Consider the following 14,829-nt stretch of genomic DNA (forward strand, 5'->3'; position numbering starts at 1 on the left):
CCACATGACACAAGTTTGAACCATGACTCTGATACCACTTGTTATAACCAAAAAGAATTTACATATATTCATAATGGTATAATATTGTCAACATTGAGCCTAAGCCCTCATGGATTTATGTTTAGGTTCTATCCAGTAGGCCTCATAGCTTCCCTTCAAGTATCCGATCACTTTTAACTTGTTCTAAGTCTCCCCACAAGCATCTGATCATTCTTAATTTACTTTAGGTCTCCTTGCAAGCATCCGATAACTCTTGACCTACTCCGAGCCTCCCCGCAAGCATTTGATGACTCTTATTCTACTTCGGATCTCCCTCAACTTCGTTCAAGGCTACCTCACATGACACTGATATGGAGCATACCTCTGATATCATTTGTTATGACCAAAAGAATTCACATATCTCAATAATAGTTTAATATCCATTTTAAACCTAAATTTTCATAGATTTATTTTTAGACTCTACTCAAAAGATCTTATACTAATGAAGATATCTTTTATCTTTTAAATGCATGATCTTTTTATATATTTTTAAATTAAAACTTTGTTTGTAAATTACAGAACACAATTATCAAATATATCTAGCCAAATCTTTGGGTAGAGATATAATGATGTATAAATCTAACAAAACAAAAAACACAAAATCATTTTCAATTAAGTTAATTTGCTACAATTAAAAAGAAGCACAAGCAAGTGAATATCTTATATTTTGGGCAAAGTCGCCACCTGAATATCTAGTTTACATATGACAATATAACGAGTGACCAAGTAAAATACCTTCTCTAGTCGTGTTTCATGGGCTCTTTTCATCCTTCGTTACTTTCTCTGTCAAATCAAGTAAATAAATATGAATATATTATCTCAGAAATTATACACCTAAGCAATTAAAACTCTAAAAATCTATGCTTTTCACTACAGAAGCATATTCAGTTGTAGGAATAGATACCGGACGAAATATCTGTAACATGTATACATATATTGTGTGTGTACTAGAAAAGAAAAGACAAGAAAAAGAAAAGGTCCAAGCAGTTTCAGATGCAATCATCGAGTATTATATTGTAGATCGTAATGCATGCCAAGGCATGATCTGTTCCAGAAAGGCACAAAAGTCGTGAATGGCTGACCATTTTCATCATTGACTTCCCATGGTTCGCACGTATAGCAAATCAGCATTAAACGGACTATTACGCTTTGAGCAGTCAGAAGTTCTTTCATCCGGTGGTCCCTAACAAGCGAGAGTGGATATACAAGAAGAAATGAAAAAGAAAATTTGATATAGTTGAAGCGTATATATATAAGGTGTAGGCAAAACTAATCATACGGTTAATTTCCAGACAAAATAAAAGTATACATCTACTAACACTTACATTTGCACCAATATTTTTACATAAAAATTCAAATGATGAATAATATAGTGTTTGAAGAATCATGTAGTAGAAAAACTAGGATGTTCAACAAGCTGAACATACTTCAAATGATTCAACCTAATCCTGGGGTCTAACTGTTGCAGTTTTAAGATGAGTGGGCAGTTTTTGTAACTTTACTATGGTGAGCAAAAGATCGAAAGATCTACTTTCCAAAGATCGATCGCAGGCAAAATCGACACGCGAAGAATTGGTGAACTCAATGTAAGTGTTTACCATTTTTGTTAATTGATGTGTTCGCTACTACAATGGTATCAGAGCACTATTGAATTCATGATGGATCTTGATGCTTCATGCTTGCTTTTTGAGAATCGCTACTGCTATTTTGAATGAAATAAAACCTCTGTTTCTTTTTCGTTTTGAGGTTGATCCGTTTACATTTTGTCGTCACTGGGCGAAATCGCAATTCAGTCCTTTTTCTGTATAGCCTGAAAATCACAATCGTGATTTTCGTCATTGCCGGGCGCCGCGACTGAACCCTCGCGTCGACGATCGGTGGAGACCAATGTCTGGCGCTGGGAGTCATCAACTGCTTTGGTTGGCCAGAGAATGGCAACCTAAGACTGCGTCTGTCGCAGTGGAACAGTGGAGCAGTGCCTCGTGGCGAAGAAGCAGTAATTGTTCGTCAAAATTACGGAGAAGAAGTTTGATTTTAGTAAATCATATAAAAATAAAAAACGAACGAAAATGACTTTTCTTTCTTGCATGATTACTTAATTGAAATATTTTTTTAATTTATTTCAATTAATTATGGATTGGGTTGGATTTAACTCATGATTCTATTGGATTTTGGTTGATTTAATCACGATCAATATGATTCGATTAGACCTTAGTCTAGTTCAAATTATTTGTTGGTTTAACTAGACTAGGTTAGTCCAAATCAGATCCGATTTGATTCAAAATTAGCTTATTTATTCAGATCAATTTATTTAAACAGACCGGATTGAATAACTTAGATTCCTGAAATTTGAGAAGGATTGAATAACTTAGATTCCTAAAAATCGAGAAGATATATTTTTCTTGATTAATAATGTTGATTCTATGTCTGTATAAATTGAATTAAGCAGATTTTATACTGGTTAATTGATTTTATATTGACTTATTTAATTTCAATTTACAGATGGCACGGATGATTACCACCTTGACTCGTCGCGAAGTACGACCGAATCAACTGAGGGAGGAAATTCAGAAAATTGACTATAACCCAATTTATGGAGTCAGCGAACACATTGAATGGCTTGATAAATTATTTTGGAAACTCGAACAGAAAGAGTTTCCAGTTCTGGACAATTATAAGAGCTGGGCTTTGATACATTCATTGTCGAAGTATCCCAAGATAGTAGCAGACGTATGGGGGCGCCATGAAGGGCGTGTCTCATATTCAAAGTTATGTGTGGAACTATTTTACTATATGGATCAAGAGGATCCTGAAGAGTTTGAGAAAGATCCAGAAGAAGATCCGATTGTGAATCCAATGAAGAATCCTGAAACTGGTCTATCTGTTTTCACCAAGTCCTAGATGAATGAGATTTTATTTACCACTGTACTAGTGTTAGTCCTAATAAGAGTGGTATTAACCTATCTAGTTCATTAAAGTTGTTTAGGTAATTAGTAAGAATGTTATGTGAGTTTGTTATATGTTAACAATATGCAGCATGTTTATGTTAATGATATGTTCATTCATATGTTCGTTTTATGCTAATTACTCCACATGATGCATAATAATATGATCAATGCAATATACTCTTTGGTTAGTTCATTATGAGTATAATAATAAATAATTAGTTCATTTATTCATATTAAATGAAAATCATGATTGAAAAATGATTAAGTTCATTAGATGGGGTGTATGTAATATAATCTATTAATATCGGTCGGATTGGTAGATACAAATAATGAGTGGAAACATAGTTATCACGATTTTGTAAACTAAATTAGATTTATATTAAGTTGATAAGATATTACATACATATAACATACACTGAATATCTAAATTATTTATTTATTTATGATAGATTATAACTGAACTCAATTAGGGAGAAAATTTTAATGGAGAAAACTATAAAATCTTGCACCTAAGGATATAGTATGAACTTGAGGAACAAGTTCTAGAAGTTGTAAATCAGGTTATGGTAAAACCTGTAAATGGTCACACTACATAGAACAAACGAGATCTTGATGCCTATAAGACATGGGAAAAAAAATGACTCCACTGCAAAAGGCATATTGATTAGTTCAATAGTTGATGACCTAGCTTTTGAGTATGAGTCGTATCTTTCGACTTATGCAATCTGGGTGCATTTCCCCGAGGGTGTCCTAAAGTTCCTCCTCCAAACTGTAATACGGAATCATCTCCAAAGATTTCGGTCAGCGCAGGCATATACCAAACATGAATACCCCCCGAAGCCATGAGTATAACACCTGTCATAGAAACCCAATCTTGAGTGAAGAAAATACCACGACTTCGATCTTTTTCAATAACATAATCACCCTAACTCATAGTGAGAGTATAAACACTTTCATTGATGTCTCACGTCATGTAAAATTGGAGGCGGAGAGAGTAAAATCTGCAAGCAAAATGACTTGCTATAACTGTAGCAAGAAGGGTCACTTCGCATGGGAGTGCACTGAGCCAAAAAAAAAAGAAGGTAAATCTGAGTATGTCTTTTTTTTTGAGCATTTTGCTGCTAATTCAGTGTTGTTAGCTGATTCTTATCCTTTGTGGATTATAGATTCGGGAGCAACCAACCATGTAGCTCAGGAGCGAGTTACATTTGTAGAGTATCGTCGAGTACCAACTGGCAACAAATGGATTTATGTAGGAAACAATGTAAGAGTTGAAGTCAAAGAAGTCAGCACTTGCAAACTCAATCTCCGTGACGGTAGTATTTTGTTTCTACATGATGTCCTGTATGCTCCTGAAATTCGACGGAATCTTATTTCCGTTACGTGTCTTTTTTATTTAAGGTATTGTATTAATTTTTACAATCGATATGTTGAACTTAAGATTGACTAAATGTCAATCAGATATGATTTTTTAACGAATGGTTTTATGATTCTTGATGTAGAACCAGATGTCAATTGTGCTATTAAGGGTTGTTTTTCGAACATTGTTCTAACTAGTGATACAGATATAACTGATGAGGTTTAACATGCTAGATTAGAACACATAGGACAAGAACGTATGAATCGGTTGACTAAAGAGGATATGTTGGGCACTCGGGCTAAGATTCACTTGTCTATATGTGAGCATTGTCTTGCTGAAAAAACAACTAAAAAATCTTTTGGTAAGGTTATTAGGACTGAATCATCATTGCAATTAATTCATTCGGATATTTGTGGTCCAATGAATGTGAAAACTAGACCTGGAGCTTCATGTTTCATAACATTTATTGATGATTTATATCGTTTCGGTCATATGTATTTGATTTCTCATAAATCTAAAGTATTGGATTACTTCTTCGTTATATGAACGAAGTTGAGAATTAAATAGAACGTAAGGTTAAGACTTTATGCATTGAGGGGGAATATTGTCTGATCAGTTCAAGACAATATGTAATGATAAAAGGGCTATCAGACAGCTAGTTACCACTGAAACTCTACAGCAAAATGAGGTTGTTAAAAGAAGAAATTGAACTCTTCTAAATAGGGTTAGTCTATAATGACTCAAGCTAATTTGTCGATTCCTATTGGGGAGATGTATTATTAGCTGCAACCTATATACATAACCAAGTGCCTTCTAAATCTGTTCCATCTACTCTATATAAACGTTGAACAAGTAGAAAACTAGATTTGAGTAATCTGAGACTTTGGGGATCAGCTGCGTACGTTCATAATAAGACTCATAAATATGAAAAATTAGGACATAGAGATAAGAAGTGCATCTTTATAAGGTATTCTAATACTTCTAAAGGTTATGTTTTCATTGATGAGCAACAAGATGGAACCACATCTGAAATAGATTCAAGAAAAAACCGCTTTCCTTAACGGTATGTTTGACAAGAAAATCTATATGATTCAGCCAGAAGGTTTCATTATTGAAAGCCAAGAGGAGAAAGTATATAGACTTAAAAATTCTATATATGAGCTAAAGCAAGAGTCAAGATAATCGAACAAAAGATTTAACAAAGTCGTTTTATCTTATAGTTTCGAGATAATCAATGAGGATCATTGTGTTTTCCTGAAAAGAGAAAAAGGAAAGTATGTTATTTTATCATTATATGTTGATGATGCGCTGATAGCTGGAAATGACATAGGGTATGTGAATGAAGTCAAGAAGTGACTGTCATCACAATTTGATACAACGAATATGGGAGGAGTGAAGTGAATCTTAAGGGTGAAGATCATTAGAGATCATTCTAAAAGACTTTTGGATCTGTCACAAAAGTCTTATATAAATAAGATGTTATATTATTTCAGCATGTCTAATTTCAACGTAGAACATACACCTATTGTGAAAGGTAATGCTTTAAGTAAGAGTACGAGTCCCAAAACTCATGAGGAAATAGCCAAGATGAATAAAAAATCATATGTTAGTGTTATTAGTAGTTTGATGTACACTATGTTATATACATGTCCCGATATCAGCTATGTTGTTGATTTAGTCAGTCGCTTCCAATCAAACTCAAGACCGAGACACTGGAAGGTGGTAAAAAGGATATTTAGATATCTGAAGGCGACAACAGATTATTATCTTTGTTTTCAAGTATCAGATATAAGTTTAAAAGGCTATTCAGATACAGATTGGGCTGGAGACCTGGATAATAAAAAATCTACATCAGGCTATGTGTTCTTGCTGAATGGTGGCGTTATCTCATGGAACAGCAAGAAACAGGCTTGTGTAGCTTTATCAACTATGAAAGCTAAATATGTGGCATGTTCAACGATTGTACAAGAAGAAGTTTGGTTAAAAAGGTTCCTGAAGCATCTGAAGATTACTAAGGACAGCGGAAATTCAGTAACTGTCTACTGTGATAGTTAAGCTGCAATAACTTTCTCGAAGGATCCCAAATATCACAGCAAGGGCAAGCATATAACTATAAAATATAATTTTGTGAGGGATGTTGTGGCTAAAATGAAGGTGATTCCTGAGTGTATCCCTACATGTATTATGCTTACAGATCCTTTTACTAAGTCAATAACTAGAGAGTCATTTAATGAGCATGTAAAGTCTTTGGAACTTTATAGAGTGTAACAATCTTGTAATGACAATCAGATATTGTGATTTGATCACGTGATTTACCATAATCTATTCAGTGTATATGTTGTTTTGTTACATGCATTTAAAATCTCGATGAACATGTTGGTAGGTAGTGATTAGTCCTCTCACGAGAACAATCATCTCTATTTGTTGGGTATGAATAGAGGTAAGACTGATGCTTATAGGATAGCTTATGTGGCTATTGGCTTATGTAACTGTTAAAATTATTACATTCCTATAAGCTGGGGTCGCCTTGATATCTGTATCAAGATGAGATCGTTTAAAGATAGAAGATCAAAGTAAATAAACCCACCATTTATAATACCTGTTTAGAAGCTAAATTAGAATTATAGGTTGAATTATGGATTAAACATTGGGAATGCCTAGATGACAATCTGTACAATGTAAAATATAAAAACATTGCTCTTTATGATAAAGAGAAAAATATTATAGCATGTGATTCATATCACATGTATTTATACGACAATAAGGGTAGTAGTAGAATGGATCTCTGCTTCTCTACTATGTGAGCCCTTGCGATTATAGGTTGATCTAAAAAAAATTGTCTTTAGTGACTATTTAGCTGTTTACTTGAAATTTTAATCAGAATCTGCTACCTTAGTATGTAAACCTATAACTATGAATGATACGGTTTATGGAACATGACTAAAAAAGCGATTGATTAAAATGAATGGATTCAAGCTAAAAAAGAAGATTAAATAGATTTACATCTTTTAATGTTATTCACTGGTTGACCCATTTCTGTTATGTATAGAAATGATTGTAAATATTGAATATAGAATATATTCTTGACATAATAGTCATAATAAGGGATTAGAAATGCTCATATTAATGTAAATGAAGATTATTTAATCTAGGTAAATAGCAAGACATGAATATCTCCTAGAAAATAGTTGTGTGTCACCGAAAGATTGAATGTCTCCTAGATAACAGCTATGTGCCATTATGAGAGTAACTAAGTGTCATTATGTGAGTGGCTAAGTAAGGTGTAACAACTTCTTAACATTGATTGCTCAGTGTGTTTGCTGTTGTACTAACCATTTTCTATAAGTATGAATTGGATGTTGTTCTATTAGTCTTTGTGACTAATGATCTCTCATTTGTAAGGACTCTAGCTTTATTTAATCTATGTGACTAAGTACCCTTTGTGGCATTTACTTGAACGAGTGGGAGATGTAGGCAGTTTTAAGATTAGTGGACAGTTTTTGTAATGACACACACGTTGCATTTTGAGCAATGTGAGCACGAACGGCTCATGGGGGAGTGCATACGTGCGCACCCACTGCTCGTGGAGAGTGCTCGGCCTTCCACCCTATAGGTATAGGTGTGCGTCCAAGTGCGGGGTTTTTTTTTCAAAGAATATAAGTGCTGAAGGAGATCTCAGTGAAAACATCCAAGCATGACCAAGACTTGGTTTGTGGAAGAATAAGGACGGTTCGTTTGTAATCGTTCTTCATTACAGTGAGCAAAAGATCGATCACCGGCAAAATCGACACTCGAAGAATTAGTGAACTCACTGTAAGTGTTTACCATTTCTATTATTCATGCATTCGATTGTACAATAACTCAGTCAAACTCTTGAAGTCATACAAAGTTTTAGTTTCACCGTTTGACCTGTAAAATCTGAAAAATTAAATCATATTTATGACGAACTGAACACATTTGGTTATGCATTAAGCAGAGATTATAAACTTAAAAGACTATAGACATCAAGTTCAGAACTATGACTAGCAAAAGAGAAACAAATAATACTAAGCAACGATCTCTTAGTATGAGACATCTGACTAAATTTGTTCAGATTCAATATCAGAACGATTTAAGAAGTGAAATCAAAATGCTGATTACGAACCTTTAAATCTAGCCATCGTCGTCATGGTAATGGTTACTTGAAATGAAGACGCCAGCGGTGCTGCGAGGATCTGCGGTAGTCAGTTCGCCGTTCTCCCGGTTGTCTACATAAAGAAGGATGAAAAAGCTCATCATCGATGTAAAAAAACAAATTTTTTGACAGATTTTTTTTATCGTAAATATCACAAAAATGCAATGCAGAAGATCAAGATAGATCTCTCTTTCTGCTCATCAATAGAACCAGAAAAAAATATTCATTCTTTATAAAACTGCATACGGTGACTTTGGATGAAGCAGGAAAAGGGCTAGAAAGCTGCACCAATTAAAGACAACCAAAACTAGAAAAATAGCTCCTTAATTCACATCGCACCAAAACCTCCAACTTGCGAAGGAAATCGAGCGAACTGCATTTATGATCAATGATTCGGGGACAGGGAGAAGAAGAAGCGCATTTAAGGAGGCGGCGAGGTTGCACGCACCAGCAAATCGAGGCACTGCTCCCATTGGACTGGAAGGGCGACCTCCGAGTTCAGCTCCACCAAGATCCCGCCTCCGCTATCGTCACTCGCCCGGTGAGTGCCCTCTTTCTCGACGCGGCGATCGTCTTCACGTCGGCGGTCGCCGCCATCGCCCCAACCGAACTCCCACCGACCAATGCGAATCGAAGAAGAAGGAAAAGAAGACCAATGCGATCGGGCTGTCGCGGAAGAGAAATAAGCATTTGAAGGGTTAGGGCTTAGGATTCAGGGCTGATTACGAATTTTACGACAATAATTTATTTAACCATGGATTTTCCAACAATTTTTTTTAAAATTTTGGGATGATTTTTTTTTACTAATTTCCTTGCTATTTTGCAATGAAAACTTTGTCAACGCCATATATTTGTTGTTGATTTATGATAAATTATTTTCGTCGCTAAAATTTATTGTTAAATTCATGTTGTTTTATAGAGGTTATATGCAGGTCTCGACATCAATTCTTTCCGATCCAGACAATTGGGTGATCTCACTCCTGACCCGGTTGCAACATCCACTTGAGAATATTTCCCGAGCACTCGGTGATTCAGACGACTTGCGTCCCAATTTGGCATCTACTCGGGAGACTCAGCATCCACTTGGAAGCATTCTGTTTACCCTCGAAACACTCGGTTGACTCGAGTCGTCTACTCCGGCGACTTGGAAATCGGGCGATTTAACGACTCAGCATACCGATTATATACTTGACGACTCACTTAGCAGTAAGCCAGCTTGACACTTGGCGACTTAGATAAGTCGCTAATTAGCAATCGGATGGCATTCCGACTCAGACTCAGCACTCCGCTTCCCACTCTACTCGGACCATTGGAAATTTAAAATATTTTTCATTTATCTCCGATAAGATTGTCCAACAGTATTTAAACTTTATTTGATGTTATTTTAGATGGGGAAATCTCAATTCATTAATCTTAAATAGGATTAGAAACTACATTCAGATCCGGATTAGTTGGGCAAACATTCAACATAATCTATTTGATATGTTTTAAATTTTGTTCTCCATTCAACAAGATAAAAACTACGCTTAATAAATATTAAAAAGCAGTATTGAAGATAATTAAGCTAGCAATTGTCTTCCATCGTCTCCCACGTCGGCATGTCGGATTGTTGAGTACGAACATAAATTTGTAAAGTCACAGCAGACTCCTCCGGCGAACCCTCGCCGTCGTCATGGGAGTTTGCATCGGCACGGGAAATTGGGACGGCAATGAAGGTGGCCACGCGGTCGCCGGCCATGATGACGAGGCGGCGTCCGTCGTCCAAGGCTGTGTCATCGCGAAGATTTTCTTCGTCGTAGTCCCTTCCGGCGGCCGAATCGAAGTGGGAGGAGGCGAATTTCCGATGAGAGTAGGCGAGGACAAGCATGGCGAAGGCGATAAGGCCGGTCATCGACCCGAGGCAAACGAAGAGGTAGGGCACGGGCGAGTGCCACAGGGAGTGCGGGCTGCCGCTGGGGGGCATGATCGGCGCCTCCACGGAGATGGAGCGGAAACCTGAGCCGTTAGGCATCATCATAAAGGATGAGTTAATTAAGGGACTATGGAAGTTTGTGATATTTAAAATGGAATAACAAAAAAAAATGTGATAAAATTATAATTTTACAATATTTAGAAATATCTAAGTGTAATAATTCCCTCCTCGAGTACGGAAAAAAAGAAATTATTAATATTGATGAATAGTATATTGTGTTGGTGTAATCAACCTCATATTAAGGCTGATGAAGTTCAGGTTGACTTGAGTTTAAGTTTTGATGTTTAATTAATATGTTTGTAAAAAGTCAAGTAGGTTAAGGCTAATCGAATACTTGAGTAGAAGTGGGAAGTTCAATGGGAAGTTGGCAAGAGAAAGTCCAAGTGGGTCACGGAGAATCGGACACTTGGTGATTGAAATTCCAACAAGAAGTTGGCAAGAGGGAAGTCCAAGTGGGTCAAAGGTTGACTAAACACTTGGTAATCGAAAATCTAACGAGAAGTGGGCAAGAGGAAAGTCCAAGTAGATCAAAGGTTGACCAAATATTTGGTGATCGAAAGTCTAATGAGAAATTAGTAAGAGGAAAGTCTAATTGGATCAAAAGTTAACTGAATACTTGGTGAGGAAGCCTAGTAAGTTCTGGATGAACAGATGCTAGACAACAAGAAGTCCTGGTAGGTTGATATCAATCAGATATTAGGCAGTGAGGAAGTCCCAATAGGTCAAGGTTGATCGAATATTAGGTAACGAGAAGTTTCAACAAGTCACGGATAACTGAATGTTGGGCAGAGGAAGTCCTGGTAAGTTGAGATCAACCGAATGTCTGGCAAGACACGAATTCAACCTTGAAAAGGGTGAATTTAGGGTTATCAATCGATTGACGAGAGGTGACAATCAATTGGTAAACTGTAAACTCGGATTCAAGGTTAGGGTTGGACAATTGATTGACCCAAAGAAATCAATTGAGGCAATCAATTGGGAGCTTATTACAGGAGCACAGAATGACCTAGAATAGAATGGTAGTAATAATTGGCAGTAATGAATCGATTGCTATAGTCGATCGCTTGACTGTAATCCGTGAATAGAAGAATATAGAATTGATTGAGGAAGTCGATTGGCATCCAGCAATTGATTGGTGTGGCTCACCAATTGATTGGTTAGGTAAAAAAGAATTATTTTATAGGTTTGAATGGTGAGATCTAACATGACAATCGATTCAGAGTAAGATCAATCGATTAAAGGCTTATTTCAGCCCAATTGCAATCTTAGAAAAGAGGATTTTGGGGAGAAAGTAAGCTACTAGTTCTTGGGGGTCTTGAATCAAAGTACTGTTGTTGTATTTCCGGACCAACAAAAGGCATTTCTAAGCCACAAGGGATCAAGTAAAGTAAGGTTTTGATTGTAAAGTTATTTTCGATTTCATTTATTTTTGGATTCTTGTTTCTTGTTATATTCTTGTGCTCAAGTTTGTAAGAGGTTTCTCCACCTTCAGAAGATTTCCAAGAAAAAGAAAGTTCTTATTGGAAGTGATAAGCTAGGAGTGGACTCTTGAATTAGTCATCTTAAGGAGGTTGATACAAAATAAAATTCAAGTATTGTGCATATGGAGTCGAATTTGAATCAAGGTTTTCGCTGTGCAATTAAACGACCAACATAAAGTGGAGATGAGAAGTTATATAAGCTATTTACCTCCTAACTCGCATGGATCTTAACATATCGAACTATTCTATATTTAATATCATTTTTGTTAGGATTTTGATGTTACTAGACGCAAACCCGGCTATGGTTCGAAATTGATAATGTAATGGTTTGGAATCATTGATTTGATGATTCAAAAAATTTTGACCTTTAATCGTAATCTTCAAAAATGTTTATGATTCATAGTTAAAAATCATCGATTATAGTTCGATTCATGATCTATGATGGTTCAATATTAATATTACTATTTTATTCTTTAAAAAATATTTAAAATTTTATAAATATAGAAAAATGAACTTAGTTAAGTTATCTATCTATTCACTCGGGATATAATGGAATTAAAACCATATAGTTGATTAGTTATTTTGATATTAAAATTTTTTATTTCCTCCATTGAAAATTGTATTTATTTTATTCTTTTTTAACTTAAGGCAATTATTAATGTTTGAGCTTTCAAAAAATCAAAAGTCAAATAGATCGACAATAATATTAAACTCTGAATCATCTTTATTTTTTTTATAACAATAATTTTTTAATGAAATATTAATATTATTATATTTTATTGTGATGATATACAGAGAGAATTTAGCTGCGCGTCCAGCAAAAAAGAAAAATATTTATTTCTTTTAGCTTGTGAGTATATCATTTAGAATTTTATTTTTATAGTTTAGGGGTTGATTATAATATTAAATAAAAGAAAATCAAAATGAAAAAAAAATTAGATGTTCACTAGATGTACGGAATATGAGATACGGGATAATAAAATCAATATATAACTTTAGACTTTAAGATTTATGTTATAGTATTCAAGTTAAAGAAAATATTAAAAAAATATATACTTGGGGCTCACCTTGTGAGCACCTAAAATAAGTAGAGTATCATTCCTCTCTCCCTCTAAATAGTTTTGTTATCTTACACATCCATCTATGATCAACCCTATCTATGATCATAGATGGATGTGTATTTTTTGACCACACTATCATCGACACCCAAATCAATTGTCACACATATTGATCTACTATCAAGCATACTCCTAACATACTTGCATTGTTTGCTCTTTAGTCACCTGTGGAGGGGTGAGATGGGTATGGGGCTTGAGGGGCACGGATAGAGTGGTCGGGGCAGGCGGTAGAGGCAAGGCAAGAGTAAGGCACGACACATGCGGAGCCTATGGCGGGTGCAGAACATAGAGGGCCGAAGGCTTAGGTACTGGATAGTGATCTATTCTGCTCCCTTCCTCGGCAATGCAAGCTCCTCTCTGATTTTGCCTGGCTTTTTTTTTTTTTTTTTTCACTTTTTCCATGTTAATGTATCTTTCAGCCCGAGCCAATAACTCTTCGAAGTCGCGAACAGTTTCTTGGCTAAGGATCGAAAGAAATTCCTATCCCAGAACCCTTAAGCAAAGGCCCCAGTTAGGATATCATGTGCTACTGCAAGTACCACCAACACGACTTGATTGAACCTCTATATAAACTCTCACAAGGACTGCTAAAGCTTTTTCTTGAGGTTGAAAAGGCTTAATGGAGTTGGAGGATACCTTTTAGAGCTCGAAAAATGCCACAAAATAGTGGAAAATCATCAAATGATTGAATGGATCCTTGGGGCAAAGTATCAAACCATTTTTGCACTAGTCCCATAAGGGTCATAAAAAAACTCTATACTTCACACCATCAGGAAGCTGATGAAGGAGGGTGGTGTTCTCAAATCGGCATAAGTGCTCCTCTGGGTTGGTAGTGTCATTATACTCATGCATCTGTAGGGGTTGAATGTTAGCCATAAACACTTCTTCCAAGATGGCCGCAGAAAAGGGAATATATCGTGCCACCGCCCTTCTACCCAAAGGCTAGACAGGGGCGACCAACACAGCTTGACTGACTTGCTTGATCGAGCTTGCCCAAAGACCGTCCGATCAAAAATAAATTCTAGATTCTTGCGCCTTACGACCAAGTTATAAGTGAGGTTCCCGGTAGCCAACGACCATTCGATCAAAAATAAATACAGACCCTTGCACCTTACGACCAAGTTATAAGCGGGATTTCTCATGCCTAATTATGGCCATCTAGTCAGAAATAAATCTAGACTCTTGTGCCTTACAACCAAGTTATAAGTAGGGTTCTCAGTGCCCAACGACTATTCGATCAAAAATAAATTCAAGACTTTTGCACCTTACGACGAAGTTATAAACGAGGTTCCCCGTGTCCAATGAATGTCTGGTCAAAAATAAATCCAGACTCTTGCGCCTTACAACTAAGTTATAAGCGGGGTTCCCCTTGCCTGACGATTGTCCCGTCAAAAATAAATTCCAAACTCTTGCACCTTATGACCAGATTATAAGCGAAGTTCCTTGTGCCCAACGATCATTTGGTCAGAAATAAATCTAGGCTCTTGCGCCTTACGGTCAAGTTATAGGCAGGGTTCCCTGTGCCTAATAACCATCCAATCAAAAATATATTCCTGACTCTTAAGCCTTATAACCAAGTTATAAGCAGAGTCCCTTGCACTCAGCATCACTACCCACTGCTACGGCGGAAGAGCCAGTTAGTTGGGAGCCTCATAGTTCCAACTCAATGTTCGCTTGGTTATTTAGTTCTTCCTTAGAGAGCTTGAGGAACTCACTAAGGGTAACTTTCCACATGGT

At 36.1% G+C, this 14,829-nt stretch overlaps 1 protein-coding gene and 1 long non-coding RNA gene across 2 annotated transcripts; both read right to left on the bottom strand.

Annotated features, from left to right (window-relative positions):
• Positions 1 to 625: 625 nt before the first annotated feature.
• On the bottom strand, positions 626 to 9,225 carry LOC122025482. Its single transcript, XR_006123731.1, has 3 exons — positions 8,970 to 9,225; positions 8,492 to 8,594; positions 626 to 822 (listed from the first exon to the last, which is right to left on the bottom strand). It is a non-coding gene; the product is annotated as an uncharacterized LOC122025482 (long non-coding RNA).
• Positions 9,226 to 10,085: 860 nt separating this feature from the next.
• On the bottom strand, positions 10,086 to 10,532 carry LOC122023275 (protein GLUTAMINE DUMPER 2-like). Its single transcript, XM_042581338.1, has one exon. It carries the CDS (start codon positions 10,530 to 10,532, stop codon positions 10,086 to 10,088), a length of 447 nt encoding a protein of 148 aa, XP_042437272.1.
• Positions 10,533 to 14,829: the final 4,297 nt, after the last annotated feature.

The sequence above is a fragment of the Zingiber officinale genome, chromosome 9B (assembly GCF_018446385.1).
Source record: "Zingiber officinale cultivar Zhangliang chromosome 9B, Zo_v1.1, whole genome shotgun sequence".
NCBI lineage: Eukaryota > Viridiplantae > Streptophyta > Magnoliopsida > Zingiberales > Zingiberaceae > Zingiber > Zingiber officinale.